This window comes from Daucus carota, chromosome 8 (genome assembly GCF_001625215.2).
Source record: "Daucus carota subsp. sativus chromosome 8, DH1 v3.0, whole genome shotgun sequence".
Taxonomy (NCBI): Eukaryota; Viridiplantae; Streptophyta; class Magnoliopsida; order Apiales; family Apiaceae; genus Daucus; species Daucus carota.
The window spans coordinates 16,527,842-16,543,155 of record NC_030388.2 but is presented as its reverse complement, the minus strand read 5'-3'; the positions used below and the strand labels follow the sequence as shown (position 1 = coordinate 16,543,155).

At 35.6% G+C, this 15,314-nt stretch overlaps 3 protein-coding genes across 6 annotated transcripts; all 3 read right to left on the bottom strand.

Annotated features, from left to right (window-relative positions):
• LOC108198221 (uncharacterized) lies at positions 1-2,001 on the bottom strand. Its single transcript, XM_064083738.1, has one exon. It carries the CDS (start codon positions 1,990-1,992, stop codon positions 1-3), a length of 1,992 nt encoding a protein of 663 aa, XP_063939808.1. The 5' UTR covers positions 1,993-2,001.
• A 2,635-nt stretch (positions 2,002-4,636) lies between these two features.
• Positions 4,637-10,374, bottom strand: LOC108197994 (uncharacterized). 4 transcript variants are annotated; one of them, XM_064082470.1, is made up of 15 exons: positions 10,104-10,373; positions 9,910-10,017; positions 9,746-9,805; positions 9,551-9,604; positions 8,311-8,370; positions 8,063-8,221; positions 7,821-7,976; positions 7,586-7,726; positions 7,459-7,494; positions 7,330-7,362; positions 6,901-6,957; positions 6,404-6,810; positions 6,117-6,317; positions 5,939-6,013; positions 5,486-5,841 (listed from the first exon to the last, which is right to left on the bottom strand). In XM_064082470.1, the coding sequence occupies exons 1-12, from the start codon at positions 10,168-10,170 to the stop codon at positions 6,617-6,619; spliced, it is 1,125 nt and encodes a 374-aa protein (XP_063938540.1). In that variant the 5' UTR covers positions 10,171-10,373; the 3' UTR covers positions 5,486-5,841; positions 5,939-6,013; positions 6,117-6,317; positions 6,404-6,616. The 4 variants fall into 4 exon arrangements, with proteins under 4 accessions (XP_063938543.1, XP_063938540.1, XP_063938542.1 ...); XM_064082472.1 differs by lacking the exon at positions 9,746-9,805 and having other exon boundaries at positions 10,104-10,374; XM_064082471.1 differs by lacking the exon at positions 6,901-6,957 and having other exon boundaries at positions 10,104-10,372.
• Positions 10,375-12,568: 2,194 nt separating this feature from the next.
• On the bottom strand, positions 12,569-13,371 carry LOC135148492 (uncharacterized). The gene is made up of 2 exons (XM_064083736.1): positions 12,970-13,371; positions 12,569-12,922 (listed from the first exon to the last, which is right to left on the bottom strand). Exons 1-2 carry the CDS (start codon positions 13,369-13,371, stop codon positions 12,569-12,571), a joined length of 756 nt encoding a protein of 251 aa, XP_063939806.1.
• Between the last annotated feature and the right edge of the window lie 1,943 nt (positions 13,372-15,314).

Below are 15,314 nucleotides of genomic sequence, written 5' to 3'. Positions count from 1 at the left end.
TCAAAGCATATCAGCAACTAGATAAACAAGCTCAACGCAGTTCTCCAGGACTTCCTTCTCATGCCGATTCTTCAAAATTAAGGCCAATCGTCGAAGCAGATTCTTAATTGTAGGTTGCAAATTTGTCGCATCACTAACATTAACAATTGATTTCAATGCTCCCAGTATTGATCCCAAGACTTCAGGGCATCCTTCTGCCAGATTCTCATATAAAACAACCCCGAGATCTCCCATAAATTCCTGAGCCTCGCAATGTTTCAAGACCACTGCAATCTGGGAAATGAGATCTGCTGCGTTCTGTCTCACGTCTGCACTATCTTTTTGCAGACAACGAGTTATTGTATCACACACTTGGGGAAGATAAGGCTTCATCCTCCATCCTAAAAGATTGACAACCGTACCAAAACCATTAAGCACGACATTCTTAGAATCATAACGGTCCTGCTCTTCGAATGCATAAAGAATTCCATCAATCAAAAGCTCCTCCAAGTGAGCATCGATATCAGTTACACCCAAATTAGCTATGATCTTCTCAATTGCCTCCATAACCACCATCCTATATGGTTCACTCTCATTCTTAAGGTCCTCTGCAATTCTTCCAACAACATCAGCAACTCCAACTTTTTTTGCTATTTCAAAAGTTGTTTCAACAAGCTGCTTACTATGTACATAAGCCGCCTCTCCATTCCAAAAACAACGGAATAATTCAGGTACAATATGTCTCTGAATATAATCAGCCTCAACGCCTTCAGTGCTCACACATCGCTTAACCACTTTTAGCAAAATCTTCCTCCTTGCTTCATTGCACGACTGATTAAAGTCACGTTTCAATAAAACCATGACTTTTTTTGTATAGTAGCTTGCATTTACTGCATCCATTAAAGGAATTATACAGCCAATTGCCTTCATAAATGCATCCAAGTCATATGCGTGGTGTGTCCTAATACCCTTCAACAACGGCTTTAATACTGGCTCGAAGCTTATAATACCATGGGGAGCAGAAGCCTTAGCAAGAGCAGCTAGTGACAGCACGGTACTAGTTCTCACCACCTCATACTTATCACTTAGACCTGGTTCCAAAATTTCTACAATAGACGGCAAGTGAGGAAGAACTGCTTGGCCCATCAGTATAGCAATTTGCTGAACAAATCCAATGCCCTTGTGACGAGCTTGCCATGAATCCTTACTCTGACACACAGCTTTTAGAAAGGGCAAAATGGCAGGGATATTAAGCTCATCCAAGTCAAATATTGCTCCATCCTCTGTAGTAGGAGTCTCATCCCGCCAATCTGGAGTAGGATAGTAGCGCCAATCTGATAAACCCAATCCACCAGAACTTGCAGAATCCCTTTCTGACTCTGGAGTCTTGTCCCAAGTCGTCTTGGGAGGAGGAGTCTCATACCACCTATTTGAACAGTTCAACCTACCAGGCTCATCTGAATCTGAAGTCTCATGCAAAGTCACAGGAGTAGGAGTCTCATACCGCCTAGCTAACCTACCAGGAGCACGAGTCTCATTCTGCCTATCTGAATCCGAAGTCTCAGGAGTAGGAGTCTCATACCGCCTAGCCAACCTACCAGGAGCATGAGTATCATTCTGCCTTTCTGAATCCGAAGTCTCATACCACCTATTTGAACAATTCAACCTACCAGGCTCATCTGAATCCGAAGTCTCATACAAAGGCTCAGGAGTAGGAGTCTCATTCTGTCTATCTGAATCTGAAGTCTCAGGAGTAGTGGTCTCATACCGCCTAGCCAACCAACCAGGATCTTGAGCCTCATGATCCCCGGAACAAAAAGTCTCATCCCGCCTAGCAAAAGAAGTTTTAGCTTTCTTCACAATCCTCGTGTCCTCGGGAGATTCTTCACACCTGTTGCTTCTCTTCCAGATTACACCTGCATATCTCGTCTCAGCGTCCTGCTGTTTTTTCTTTTTATCAGAAGTCTCTCTGGTATTCCTCCCCTGTCGAGCCTCTGCGATCTCTGAACCCATTATCCCAGAACAATCTTATCACAAGTCTCTGTTTTATGAAGATAGAGGATTTGCTTTTACTGTATAATTTTTTGTTCGAGTCTAACATGTATTTATACTGTTCTGAGATTTGGTGGCAGCCTTCTAATCCTACTATGATTTGCCTTCAAAAAAATAAAAAAAAATCCTACTATGATTTGAATCTCTATTTAGTACCCTTCGATTTTATTTTGTAAAAATAAATTATAGTTAATGCCCTAGTAGAATTATTATTCTTACGGATTTCTAGCTTTGTTCTTTGCTCTGTTTTTTATTTACTCGCACTCAAGTATAGAACAACCAAGAGTACATTGAATTCTAAGTTAGCGTTTTATATTATTTACTTTTAATCTGAGTAGCTCAAAGCATATCAACCAAGCTCAATAAAACAATTTTTTGAATGTAAAGAACACAAGATTATTGGGTATTGCATCCATGGTTATATGCCTCTCTCGAATCAGAGACGTCTTGTAATTTAACAGATTGCAATTTAACAGGACGATAAGGAATATAAAGGAAAATATGAAGGGGGATGATTCACAAGAATGCAGATGGACTGGAGGATGGATGGAAAGCTGCACATGGGATTGACGGTTGTATATTAAGAGAGCACATTTGTTCTACACAAGCTGCGGGCGGTTGCTTCAACCAGACCTGTAAACGAACAGAGTCGAGTCGAGTTTTTACGTATCGAGTTTGAGTTTTTACTTAACGAGTTGAGTTTGATAGTTAAGTTTATCGAATATTTTTTATTATTAGAACTCAAGTTTGTTAAAAACCGAGTCGAGTTCAAGTTGTTCACAAACAATTCGAGTCAAGTAGTAAGTAGTTCGTGAAAATTTAAAATTTCTTCTTAAATTTAAATTAATATGTAATTTTTTTTAAAATATTTTTTGAAGATCCAGCCGATATTATGATATACTTATTCTGATGATACTAGTTGATAAGCCGCGCGTTGCGGCGGCCTATATAAATTATATTAATGATTCAATATTAATATTTGTAGAATATAATAATTTTGTGGCTGTCTATAAAAAAATACATTAATAATTAAAATTTTAATATTTGTAGGATAAAATAAATTTTATATTATAAAAATGGATTTTCTAGCACACACTAACAAGCACTTTTTGAGTGGTGGAGAATTTTTATTGGCTAAGACTCATTAATAATCATGGTCCCCTACAAATGCACATAAAGCATGACCAGTAAAAATCTTCCACCTCACCAAAAAATAGTTATTAGTGTGTGCCCAGAAAGACCCTTATAAAAATCTTGATGTAATACCAATACTAATATATAAAATTGCAAAATTTGGACTATAATTCATGGTGAAAAAAATGAAAATAAATTTCTACACGTAATTAACAATTTAAAGCGCAACAAATCTTAATTTTATATGTGTTTTTTTTAAAAGCAATCATGTTCTTACATTGCACCTTCCTCCAATTTTTTCGGATTGATTTTACACAAAAACATCTAAATTAAATCCGTGAGATAGCGGTCTATATAACTACCCTTGCGTGTAACAGCCTTTATTTTTTAATACTGTATAAACAGCCTTCACTTAAAAGTTGCTTGAACGGAGCAAACAGATAATGCATGAATAATATTTTCCTGTATATAAAGCAAATCATATAAAAATTAAATAACCAACAAACATACATCACTGATAGTTAATTTATTGATATCATCCATCAATATCATGTCAAGACTATATTCTTCTCCGGTGTTTGGATTTGTCGACTCTCACCTAACGGTCTATAACTATCTTTGTTTGCAACAACATTTATATTTTTTAATATCGTATAAACAGCCTTCACTTATCGTTGCAGAAGAACGGCACCACCGAGTTAGAAATCGAGTAGGAGAACTATCATCATAGAGAGGCAGGGTTGTGGTATTGAGAGAGAGAAGGTTGTGTTTAGATGATCCAAAACCCTACAACTGATAGGGGTATTTATAGGTGTAGAGAGACTTGTGTGCTACTCTTTACCATAATTAAATAATCTGAAAAAATCAGATTAATACTTTCAAGCTGCTATATTCCATAAACAATCTGAAACAAAATCAGATTCTGAAACTTGCTTCTAATATATCCGAAACTAAAAAAGGTAATTCTATTTTTTGATATTTTTCATCCAAAAATTCCAGAAAATTAGAAAAATAGAACGGAGCGATGTGAGAGGCGTCACCTACACGCTCCTCGCTTCTCCTTTATGTTGATATGTTGATTACAAAAATATCAAAAAATAAAAAAATATATTTAATGTAAAAATTTAATAATCAACTAGTGAAACTACTATTACTTCAAACATGTTTGGTGATCCAACCGTACGGTACGAACGTTAAAATCTACTTATTTTAATAACTAGCATATCTTGCCCGTGCTTCGCACACGGATAATTTATGTTGTTTTCATATTTTTATAAGTGTTAACTTATCTGTTTATATCCAATAATCTCGTGGGTTTACCCAGTGCGCACCCGAAGAGTAGCGGCTGCGGGTTCCTACGTTAAAAAAAATAAAAAAATAAAAAAATAAAAAAATGTTCATATCCAATAATCTCATATTAACTGTATTTTGTTACGTGTCCCTTTCGCTGACTCTTTGATTCCACAATTTTACGAAACGTAAACACCATAGTTGTGTTATTCTAATGGTATCTAAATCTTTTTAGTAATGAAGCGAAAAAACTCTATCTCACTAACTATTTGCTTGAATTAAAGGAGACAATGGTCTACACAGAAAAGAAAAGAGCCATAAACTTGCTTTGCTGCAGAAAAGAAATTTCCCTGGCTTCCACCAAGAATGGTTGTGCCTGTGTAGGAAAATATATTGAAATTAGTCATTGGACTCAATTTCTCATAATGGATCCGCAAGACAGTAGTTGTTGAATATGATTAAGCATCTGAAAACACAAATATGTGGTGCCTTAGTTGAAAGATTGAGGCCATCTGTTCCATTAGTAGATCGAGACCAAGTATATCGTGTAATATTGGAACCTACAATCTCGGTTGATGCATCACCGTAATAGTATTAGTATAAAAGTCTTTATTAACCTGATGATTAAGAAAAAAGTAATGACATGCAGCGCTGTTAGATCAAATGTTTACACACTGCGCGTCTGCGATTTATGATTAAAATGAGAAAAAGTGATTAAAGTGAGGAATTGTTTACCCAGATACAAAAGTGAACGTTGTGCACATTTTGTTCACTTTGAGCTGCCAAGAATGAGAGGTAAAATCCCATAATAAAATTAGAACAGAAACTCGGATAATTGTTAAGGTACTAATCACTAAAAGCTCCAAATACAAAGCACTAATCTTAAAAATCTGAGTTTTCACCTGATATCTGGGTAGGTTGTAATGGCATTTGGCCCGAGTTATGAGCAAAATCAGGAGTTCAAGACCGTGAACTTGAATTAAAAATGTTATAGATTGTATTAGTATAAAAGTCTTTATCAACCTGATGATCGAGAAGAAGGTAATGGCCTCCAGCATTATTATATCACTTCTTTCTAATGGAGAAAGCTCTATCTCGTAAAAACATTGTATACAAAGACTTATTGCAAATGGAACTTATTAACAATAATATAAATCCTTAAGCAAACACCAATAAGTAATAGAAATCCTTAGAGAAACACCAATAAAAAATAGAAATCCTTAGACAAACACAACTAAGTTTAACAATATCCATTGCGCAGAGAATAATAATAGAAACTGGATAGCAGCAACGAAATGGGAGGATCCAAGGGAGAGCTTCTCATGCAAAGCGTGGGACGCAGCAAATGGATCCACCTTTTATTAGCAGCAGTGGAACTCACAGTTCCTGCAATTTTACATAGTGTAGGTATTCGGTTAGGTTTTAAACACAAATACATGCGTGTAATAAATGAATGAATATCAGGCATCAAGAAAAAACCAACCACTTTCACCCTCTTGGTAGAAGATTTTGAGGTTGATGGTGTCTCAGTCTCTTCTAAATGTTTCACGGCAGAACTCTGCAAGTAAAGATTTTGTCCTAGGAAATCACTTTATGTCTTTTATGGAGCTTAATTAATATGAAAATGAAAATGCTCTCTCCAGTTTATTAAAAGTACTTACATTGGTAATAGAGGACGGTGTGCTCGATGTACCCGACACCGAGCAAATAGCAGAGACAGGAGCATCTGCATCAACGGCGTCCACAGCAAAAAACAGTCTGCTATTCACCTTAACATTATCTTCACTGATAAGCAACTTAAGCCTGAGCTCTTTGCCTGTTATAGCTCTAATTTCTTCAGGAAACTCGGTACTTGTTTGATTCTGTCAAGAATGTTATAAGACAAATTATAACTTATACTCACGAATGCATGTAGAATAGAAGACTGAACTTTAGTTTGTAAACAAACCTTGAGCTTGTTTGAGATCATCTTAGTGGCTGAAATTTCAACCATCCTCTTCAGTGTCGTTGACTGCATCAATGCAATTCTGAACCTCATTCTCAGTATCGTATATGTATAGCTGGCAGAACTTTGGACTTTGACCCTCTGTTGGTATGAGTGTCCCAAGAAAATGGTGATTCTGGCCATTAAGCTTGAAGCAGAATGGTCCCTTTCCATTGTTTATTTTTTTGTCAATCTTCCGTACAATGGATGTAAACTGGAAGAAAATGGATGTAAATCTCTACAGCACAGCGAAAATGTAGGCTCACTATTGCGCCGGCTTTTGTTATTACGCTCCTCGTTCCACATGATAGAATTGCACTTGCGGCAGACACTGGTTGGTGGTCCAAGATCCATATACCCATCCCACAGATCTGAAGAAGAAAGAAAAAGAGGCAAATATAATCACATGGTATAATGCTACTGCAATGTCAGGAAAAGTTAAGGTGTAAAAACATCAGGACCTGGTTTAGCTTCTTTAGTATCACTCAGGTCATCGTGCACATAGTGTCCTCTACAATCTAAGAAATTATACCAGATATCACCAAGTACCCAGAATAATATAAGATATATAGTCGCACACTAAAATTAATATTGTATGGATCTTGTTAGTGCTGCTAAGTGATTGCCTAGGTCACCCTTTTATTATTTTAAAAAAATAATATTGTATCTTCATCACAGTATTTTATTATTTTAAAAAAAAAATTATTTTAAAATATTATTTTAAAATAATATTTTATGGATCTTGTTAGTTTCAGGTCCTTGGTATGAGCTGCTGGTTTGATCTACTGTGCTTAGGTGCTGGATGTGTAGTCTGCCTAGGAAATTTATAAACATTGGGGATTCATCACAGTATTTTATTATAACATCATTTGTATTTTATTGTATCTTACCTTCATCCTGGACCGCTTCATCACCTTCGGCTCCTGTATTGCAACAAAGAGCTAACAGTGTCAACAAATACTAAAATAATAACAATGCATAGTATTCTACTGTAATACATAATATGATAACTTAATTACCATCGAAGTTTTCATCCAATCTTGCTGATGTTCCGCCTGCAGAAAATTCAGGACTTAAAAATCACAGAGTAAATAATTGACATCTAGAATTTTATCTGATTGTTTAATTTGTAGAAATGTGGGGAACCTTCTTCTGTTTGTGATGAATTGTTGCCAGTCATAGGTGGAGCTCCTGGTGTGGCTGATGTTCCGGCTTCGGTTGTACATGCTGAGTTGAAGGACTCCATCAGATTCCTGACTCCACGTTGTGAGTCACTCTGAAACCATTCTGCACATATTTAAGGTATATATTAGACTGTCTCAGTGACGGGCTGTCCAATTATAGGGTGGAATACATAAACATAATGAGAAGATTTTCACACCTAGCTGTCCTGGCTCGGGAACAATCACTGTTACATCGTCATCCTTACCACTTTGAGACCTCGAATCAACGCCATTATGCGCTTTCCTTTTTGAAGTACTGTCAATGCTGTGATTATGAATTAGGCTTATTGTCCTTGAAGCATCATTGCGAATACCTGAAGTACAAAGAGGTCCACAAATTTTGTATCAATTATCCAAGTCGTGTGTCTTCACTGAATCGTACAGTCTGAATTGTACTTACTCTGATGAACGTGGTTGCGGAGGTGCTGTGCACTTGCCTTTGGATCATGCACTGAGCGTGGCAAGATGTTAGAAGCGGGGAGTTGAAAACGGCCAGTCCTGGTTTGCTTACTTGACTGCATCTCGATAAGCCTGGCCAGAGGTGTTCGATGGGTTACAGCTGCAAAACCACATTTTGATTACTATTTTTATTTTCAAAGAGTTGTCGTGTCATGGGAGACTGTTTGTCTGGAAATCTAAATATAGTACCAGATAAATCAACATCACGCAACCTCCTTTGCAAAGGAGTGCAAAAATCCTGAGTAGTACCTATGAGTGGAATAACCATCGATTAGTCAAGAGGGAAATATGCTAGGTGGAAAAAGAGTTCACAATTAAAAAAAGCCTAGGCTTGATGTTAATATTACCGAAAGAGGTTCCACTATTAGCCTGTGAATTTTTATCGCTAATTCACAGTGCTAATTCTCAGTGATGATCAATTTGCTTCTATTTTTATTTTACAGGATAGCAGATGCACTTGTTGTTTCTGCAGACATGTTAAAGATGTAGAACCAAGACCACTTGATCCTCATGAGACATTGCAGCACTTTAAGATTGCTAATTATATATCTGGAAGTAGTTTTTTTTGCCAGAGTGGTTCCTAATGCTTTTCCTCCATACTTTTTTGAGGAGAAAAGGATGGAGCATGCATACTAAAACTCCAAAAAAACTATGTACTTGGTGAGAATGCGCATTACTCTTTCTTTGCCACTGGATTGTTTGTCGTTTAAAATATAGTGATGAATTTCGGGTGCTATGTTTTAGAGGGGTGTATTGGATTGGGATTTTAAAGCATTTTTTTGCATTCATGAAATCCGAGGGTATTCGATTGGGATTGTTTGAAATCCATTAAAATCTTGAGGTATTCAATTGGGATTTTAAATTATGCTACAAAATCTGGTGGTATTCAATTGGGATTTTAAATTATGCTTTAAAATCCGATGGTATTCAATTGGGATTGTTTAAAATCCATTAAAATCTGATGGTATTCAAATGCTGATGGATTTTTTTTCATTTCATAAAATGATGGATTTTGTGGCATTCTTCAGTGTATTTTAAGTTTTTTGAAATCTCATCAAAATCAATGGGATTTTGAAGCATTGTACCTAAATCCCATCAACTCTACGACATTTTATCAAGAATCCGCACAAAATCAAAATCACATACAATCCATTAAAATCCATATACTAAAAACAATCCATTAAAATCCCAATCGAATACACCCCCCTTAGTAGTGAGGCTTGTGTGAAATTAAGTTTGCTCAGATATTGTGATTTCCAGCACTTAAACTCATCAACTAAGTGCTTCTGGGAGTGAATTCTGTTAGTTTCTTCATAAAATTTGCAAATTTATAAAACCAAAGTAGTATGAATATACATGATCACGGCGGCAAATAAAAAGTACTTGCCAAATATATTTCGAAATATATGCACAAAGGTAGAGCACTGACCACTCAGGCTCGCACATGGTTTGCTGTGACTGCTATTCTTTCCATTTCTTGATTCTGCGTATATGATGTAAATACGGAATAACAAAAATCAAGTTAGAAATAAGAACAAATATAATATGACTAACACTATTTCCACATGGCTTTTCGGAAACTTTAACTATGAATAATTAAGACCTCTGACATGCATAACTTTACCATGAGAAAGGCAACCTTCTCTGACAAAGTTGTACTCATTTTCCACCGTGAGAACGCTGTCTGGCGCATAAGATATATAAGCAGTTAAGTTTATATTTGACAACGCATTTCCGGACTTAGGGATCGTCTTAACAAAATTGAATTACTCAGAGTAAACGGGGTACCTCCAGGAGTACTTTTTTGTGCAGTTAGATTTGGGTGTTGATTCTCTTTGCAAACCCGGCTTCCATACCCATCGCTAGACTCATTAGCAGGAATACGCCTCCTTTGTCCTGCATGAACACAGAAAGTGAAGACAACGATCGCTCACAAAAACCCAAATGAGTACGTAAAATGCTCTGTGATCAAAGAGATTCACCTCGTTGTATAGACGACGGTGACAGTGGAGATAGAGGAGGCCGCTTCAAACCATACTTGTCCATCATACAAAGATACTCGAACAATACGACCTTGTCGAGACTGTGCAGGTAAAAGAGATCATAATTAACTACCGAATTTGAATTCTCAGCGGAAGCTCATCACACGGCTGAAATTGTGGAACAAACCGGAACCTGATTGTGCCGTACTATTTTTGTGAGAGGACCCGTATATCCATGGGTTAATCCAGATTCACTTGAAATTGAACTCTATTCAAGTCCCGGCCGAGTTTGGATCATCCAGCGTTGCGTTTAAAAGACAGAAACATCCCCATCTTTGAACTGAATGGTAATTTTGTTGGAGGGTATAAACAGTCTTTTACCATTTTGTTTGTGTTCAGGAATTAAGAATATATAGAATAGATATATAGATATAGATAGATATAGATATTGTAAAAATATTAAAAACTAAAACGTATATTTGTATCTACAGTACGGTATGTTTTATTTTAAAAAAACAATCGTGATGATCCTGATCATCCAACCGATAAAATATAAACGATCTCCAATAATATTGATTTTCATAAAACATTTTCATACTTATATTATATGATAAAGTTAATAATTTTATAATTTATATAGATATTATATAATTGAAAAAAAATTAAAAAAGTATCACCAAAAAGTAAATCAAGTCTACTTTAATATGTAATTTTTTATTTTGTAAAACAACAAATAAATATTTTTTAATAATCGATCAAAAATTAGTCAATTTGACTCTTGAAAAAGCAAAAAGGACTTATAAATTGGGAGAGATGGAGTAACATGAGAAGATTGATTACTTTCCTGAAGATTAATTACACTCACACACCTACCTTTCTAGCAAGATTTGAACTTTCCAAATCCCTAAAAAGGAGTGAGGAAGATACCGTTGAATCAAGAGTTTCTGGTACCCTGAGGAGATTTCAGTGTATGATTAAGTTACTAGACATTCGAACTTACATCTTCCTCGTTTTGTGTAGTTCCCATGATGTTGGCGAAACGAAAAACCAAATTTTCTACCACTGGTGCTTTGTAGTCTGGTATCTCTTGAGCGGTATACAAATCTTCTCTGCAAGGAGCAGCATTATCGGACACGCCCAGGCATAAGCCAATCGAGAGGAAAAAAGTCCGTTTCTGATTCTATGTTCAATTTTTGTTATAATGGAGACCTTCACCTAAATGCTTGCAGTATATCTTTTAAGAAACGGCTAACTACGAGGCACCAAAGCTGAAGGTTGGTAGTGATGAAGATTGTATTAGACAAAGTAAGGAGTTCTTTATTGCCGGAATCAGATTTTAACAGAAAGATTGAGAAAGCGGATTACCAAACAACCAAATTATCCTCCTTATGCAGAATATAATGATCTTACCTAGAGCATCTTCAACGGCGTTGGTTAAATGAGAATATGTAAAATTTGCTGAACTTGTAAGAGCATCCCTAATGGTGTTTGCTATAATCGTTGACTAAATGGGACTTGTAAGACATTATGTAAAATTTGCTGAACCTGTAACACATTTTGCTTCAATGATATTGGCTATATTGGTTTGTTATAATTTAAAAATAGTATGTTGTTAATATTTTAGATTGTTAAAATAGAATATATCAGTTCAATATGGAAATAAATGATGTGCAATCTTCCTACAGATTTTTTACAGACATGTAAATTTTCGACAAATTTAACCATCCATAGGAGGTTGGCTAAAATTATAGATAACAGCTCGATATGGTTGGAGTATGAGTTTTCGAGATGTTGGCTAAATTTTTTTATTTATAGCATGCCACATCACTTTTTAGCTAAGGGTTTTCAATGGTTGCTCTTAGTAGAGCTATTGCTAGGGAATTTCAGCGATGTGGCAGAGTATACGTGACTCATTTGTTGCTCTGTTTTTTATTTACTCGCACTCAGGCCTGGACCAACCACGGCTTCACTGGTAAACTGAATTTCACATTAATCTGAGAAGCTTATAGCATATCATCAATTAGACAACCAAACTCAATACATATAGATAAATTTTTGAATAGACAGATGGTTGGAAGTAAAACATCTCTCATTATGAATTCAGTTTTAGGAATTAAGAGCATCTCCAATCATGTAGAAGCCTTAGTTAAAAATGGTTAATACATATTATAATTAAAACTAATAGATATTATGCAAAAAATTCAACTCAAATAGTACATTTCTCTTGTCTATAAATATAATCAACCTCCGGTTAGCTATATTTGTCGAACCTCTACGTATCTAAAAAAAATCTATGAGAAGATTTCATGTCATTTATTATACAACCTAAAATATTAATAATATATTATTCTTAAAATATAGTCAACCAATATAATGAATGACATTGAAGTACAATGCCTTACAAGTTCAACAAATTTTACACAATATACTATGAATCCAATTTAGCGAACACCGTGTGAGACGCTCTATATCTTGTGCTTTTGTTCTGAGAAGCTCAAATCCCGCACATCAGCAATTAAATCCTGAACGTTCTCGTTCTCATACCGACTCTCCATTAGTGGTGTCAATCGTGTAACCAAATCTCTGAACGATGGGATCACGCTTGTCAAATCAATAGAATTACCAATTGCTTTCAGTGCTCCCAGCATCGACGCCAAGACCTCATGGCTTTCTTCCCTCAGAAAACAACACTCAAATAAAACAACCCCGAGATACCCCATCAACCGCTCCTCCTCACACTCTTTCAAGACCACTAGAATCCGCGAAACAGCCTCAGCTCCCTGCTTCCTCACCACCGCCCTCTTGTCGCTTAAACACCACTTAATTGTACGACATGTTATGACAATGTAAGGCTTCAATTCACAACCACGCAAAAACCATTAAGCATCACATCAGCATCATCTTCGCTGTCCTGCTCAATGAATGCACTTAGGATTCCATAAACCAAAAGGCGCTCCAAGGGAACATCGATGTCCGATGCACCAAACTCATCTACAACCTTCCCGATTGTCTCCACCGCCATTCTTCTGTATGTTTCACTCTCATCTTCTAGTCCTTCAACAATTCTTTCTAAAATTTCAGCAGCTCCGACTTTGTTTGCAAGCTCCAAAGTTGTCTCCACAATGTGTTTATAACTATCAGGATTCGAAGCTATGAATGGAGTCCAAAAATTATGAATAAATCCAGGCAAGATATTTTTACGAATGTAATTAGCATCAGCACCTTCACTAACACACTGCTTGATCACCTTTACCACCTCCAAATCCATTGGTGCACTAATTATTTATACTGTTGTTTGTTAGTATGTTGCAGAGAGTAGATAGATTGTATGGATATACCCAGGCTCTCGATCCTTGTTGATTTCAAATTTCTTAAAATTCGATTTGTATTCGGAGTTCAAATACATTAGAACAAGATTTTCATCCTTTACCAGTTTGATATCGGATTTTGTCAAATCCAACGTGCATTAGACTAGAGCTGTTCACGAACCGAGCCGAGCCGAGTTTTGACCGAACCGAGCCGAGCTTTAATTTTTTTTCTGACGAGCCGAGCCGAGCCGAGTTTTTTAATCGAACAAAAATTGTGTTCAAGCTCGGCTCGTTAACTAACGAGCCGAACACGAGCTTGTTCGCGAACAAATACGAGCCGAGCCGAGTCGAGTCGAGTCGAGCCGAGCCAGAAAAAAAATAAGGACAAACCGCTAGTTGACTCTTAAAATAGCAAACCTAATAATTTCAATTTTTTTGAAACTTTGTTTATATCACTAAAATGTATATATGTTAACATCCATACAGTTGGATCGGTAAAAAATATTTTTTAAAATATTGAAACACTAAATTAGGATTAAACACTAGTTAGCGGTACTAGTCAAACTTCTACTTGCCTGTTAAAAACCAAATAAAATTATTATTTCCTAAAATTTTGTTTACATCACTAAAATATATATATATATTATGTTGAATTCTGAGTCCAATAACATATATAAATTATAAAAAAACCCCGAAAATATTACATTTTTTCGAGCTTTAACGAGCCGAACTCGAGCCGAACGAGCTCGAGCCGAGCTCGAGCCGAGCTCGAGCCGAACATACTAAAAGCTCGGCTCGAGCTCGTTTACTTAACGAACAATTTTTTGTGTTCGAGCTCGAGCTCGTTAACTTAACGAGCCGAGCCGAACGAGCTCTTAACGAGCCGAGCTCGAGCTTGTTCGCGAACAGCTCGGTTCGTTAAACAGCCCTACATTAGACTTTGTATAAACATGTTAGATTACATTCATATATTTGTTAAATAAATAATAACCTAAAAAAATATGTATATTTGTTTAGTAAATTATTTTTAACTTATTCGGTAATAGATATTTTTATATATTATAAAACTATTATTTTATGGACAAAATTGTAAAATTATATAAATTTACAAAATCTAAAAAAGTCCGATCTACTAATTTATTTATATTTTAAGAATATATGATATTAATTCTTTACAAAATATTAATTTTAGGACCGACAAAATGAGACACAACCCGACAACTTCATCCATAATGTCTCGAATTAAGTTGGAGTATTTTGGGTTCATGATTATAAAAAATATGTGTAATTGGATAATGCTGATTGATTTAAATTTACAAAGATAACAATAAATATGGAATTTAGATATCAAAATTAATAAATATTAAAGGTATTTAGCTTATACCGCACTAATATGAGTCATTTGTGCATCGAGATTCATTTAGTACAAACTAATAGTAATATTCAATCCATAACTTACGAAAAAATAATTGAAAGCAATGTAATTAACGAATAAAAATAAATATGATTAGTTTGTTCACAAATGACTAACACAAAAACAGAACTTTTATACCATCTTTGTTGAATAAATATGATCAAGTCTGTTTCAGATTAAAAATGTTCCGCTTGGTGATTATAAATAATCAGAATCCACTGGCACTATCTGTAGGGAGTGTTGTTTCCTGAGACATTCTGAATTTTATTCTTCACTAAGACTTGAACATATTAATAAATTTATTCCAGTGACTTGTGTGAATGCTTCAGTTTACAGATTATCTGATTCTTCATGTACATGTTCTTCGGTCTTGAAATCTTGTACTCCCTCCATCCCAAATTAGATGAACTAGTTGACTTTGGGCACGTAATTTAAAGTGCACGTAATCTTGTATGCCTCAATTATAGTGTTGACTTATCGGCTATTATT

Excerpts from the sequence above, each read along its gene's own strand:
- LOC108198221 (XM_064083738.1), bottom strand. The coding sequence starts at position 1,992 with ATGGGTTCAGAGATCGCAGAGGCTCGACAGGGGAGGAATACCAGAGAG.
- LOC108197994 (XM_064082470.1), bottom strand. The coding sequence starts at position 10,170 with ATGATGGACAAGTATGGTTTGAAGCGGCCTCCTCTATCTCCACTGTCA. Across the intron at positions 8,371-9,550 it reads ACCATGTGCGAGCCTGAGTG|GTACTACTCAGGATTTTTGC; the intron begins GTCAGTGCTCTA and ends TTCCACTCATAG. Across the intron at positions 7,727-7,820 it reads TCCCGAGCCAGGACAGCTAG|AATGGTTTCAGAGTGACTCA; the intron begins GTGTGAAAATCT and ends AAATATGTGCAG.
- LOC135148492 (XM_064083736.1), bottom strand. The coding sequence starts at position 13,371 with ATGGATTTGGAGGTGGTAAAGGTGATCAAGCAGTGTGTTAGTGAAGGT. Across the intron at positions 12,923-12,969 it reads TGCTTAATGGTTTTTGCGTG|TGGTGTTTAAGCGACAAGAG; the intron begins GTTGTGAATTGA and ends CGTACAATTAAG.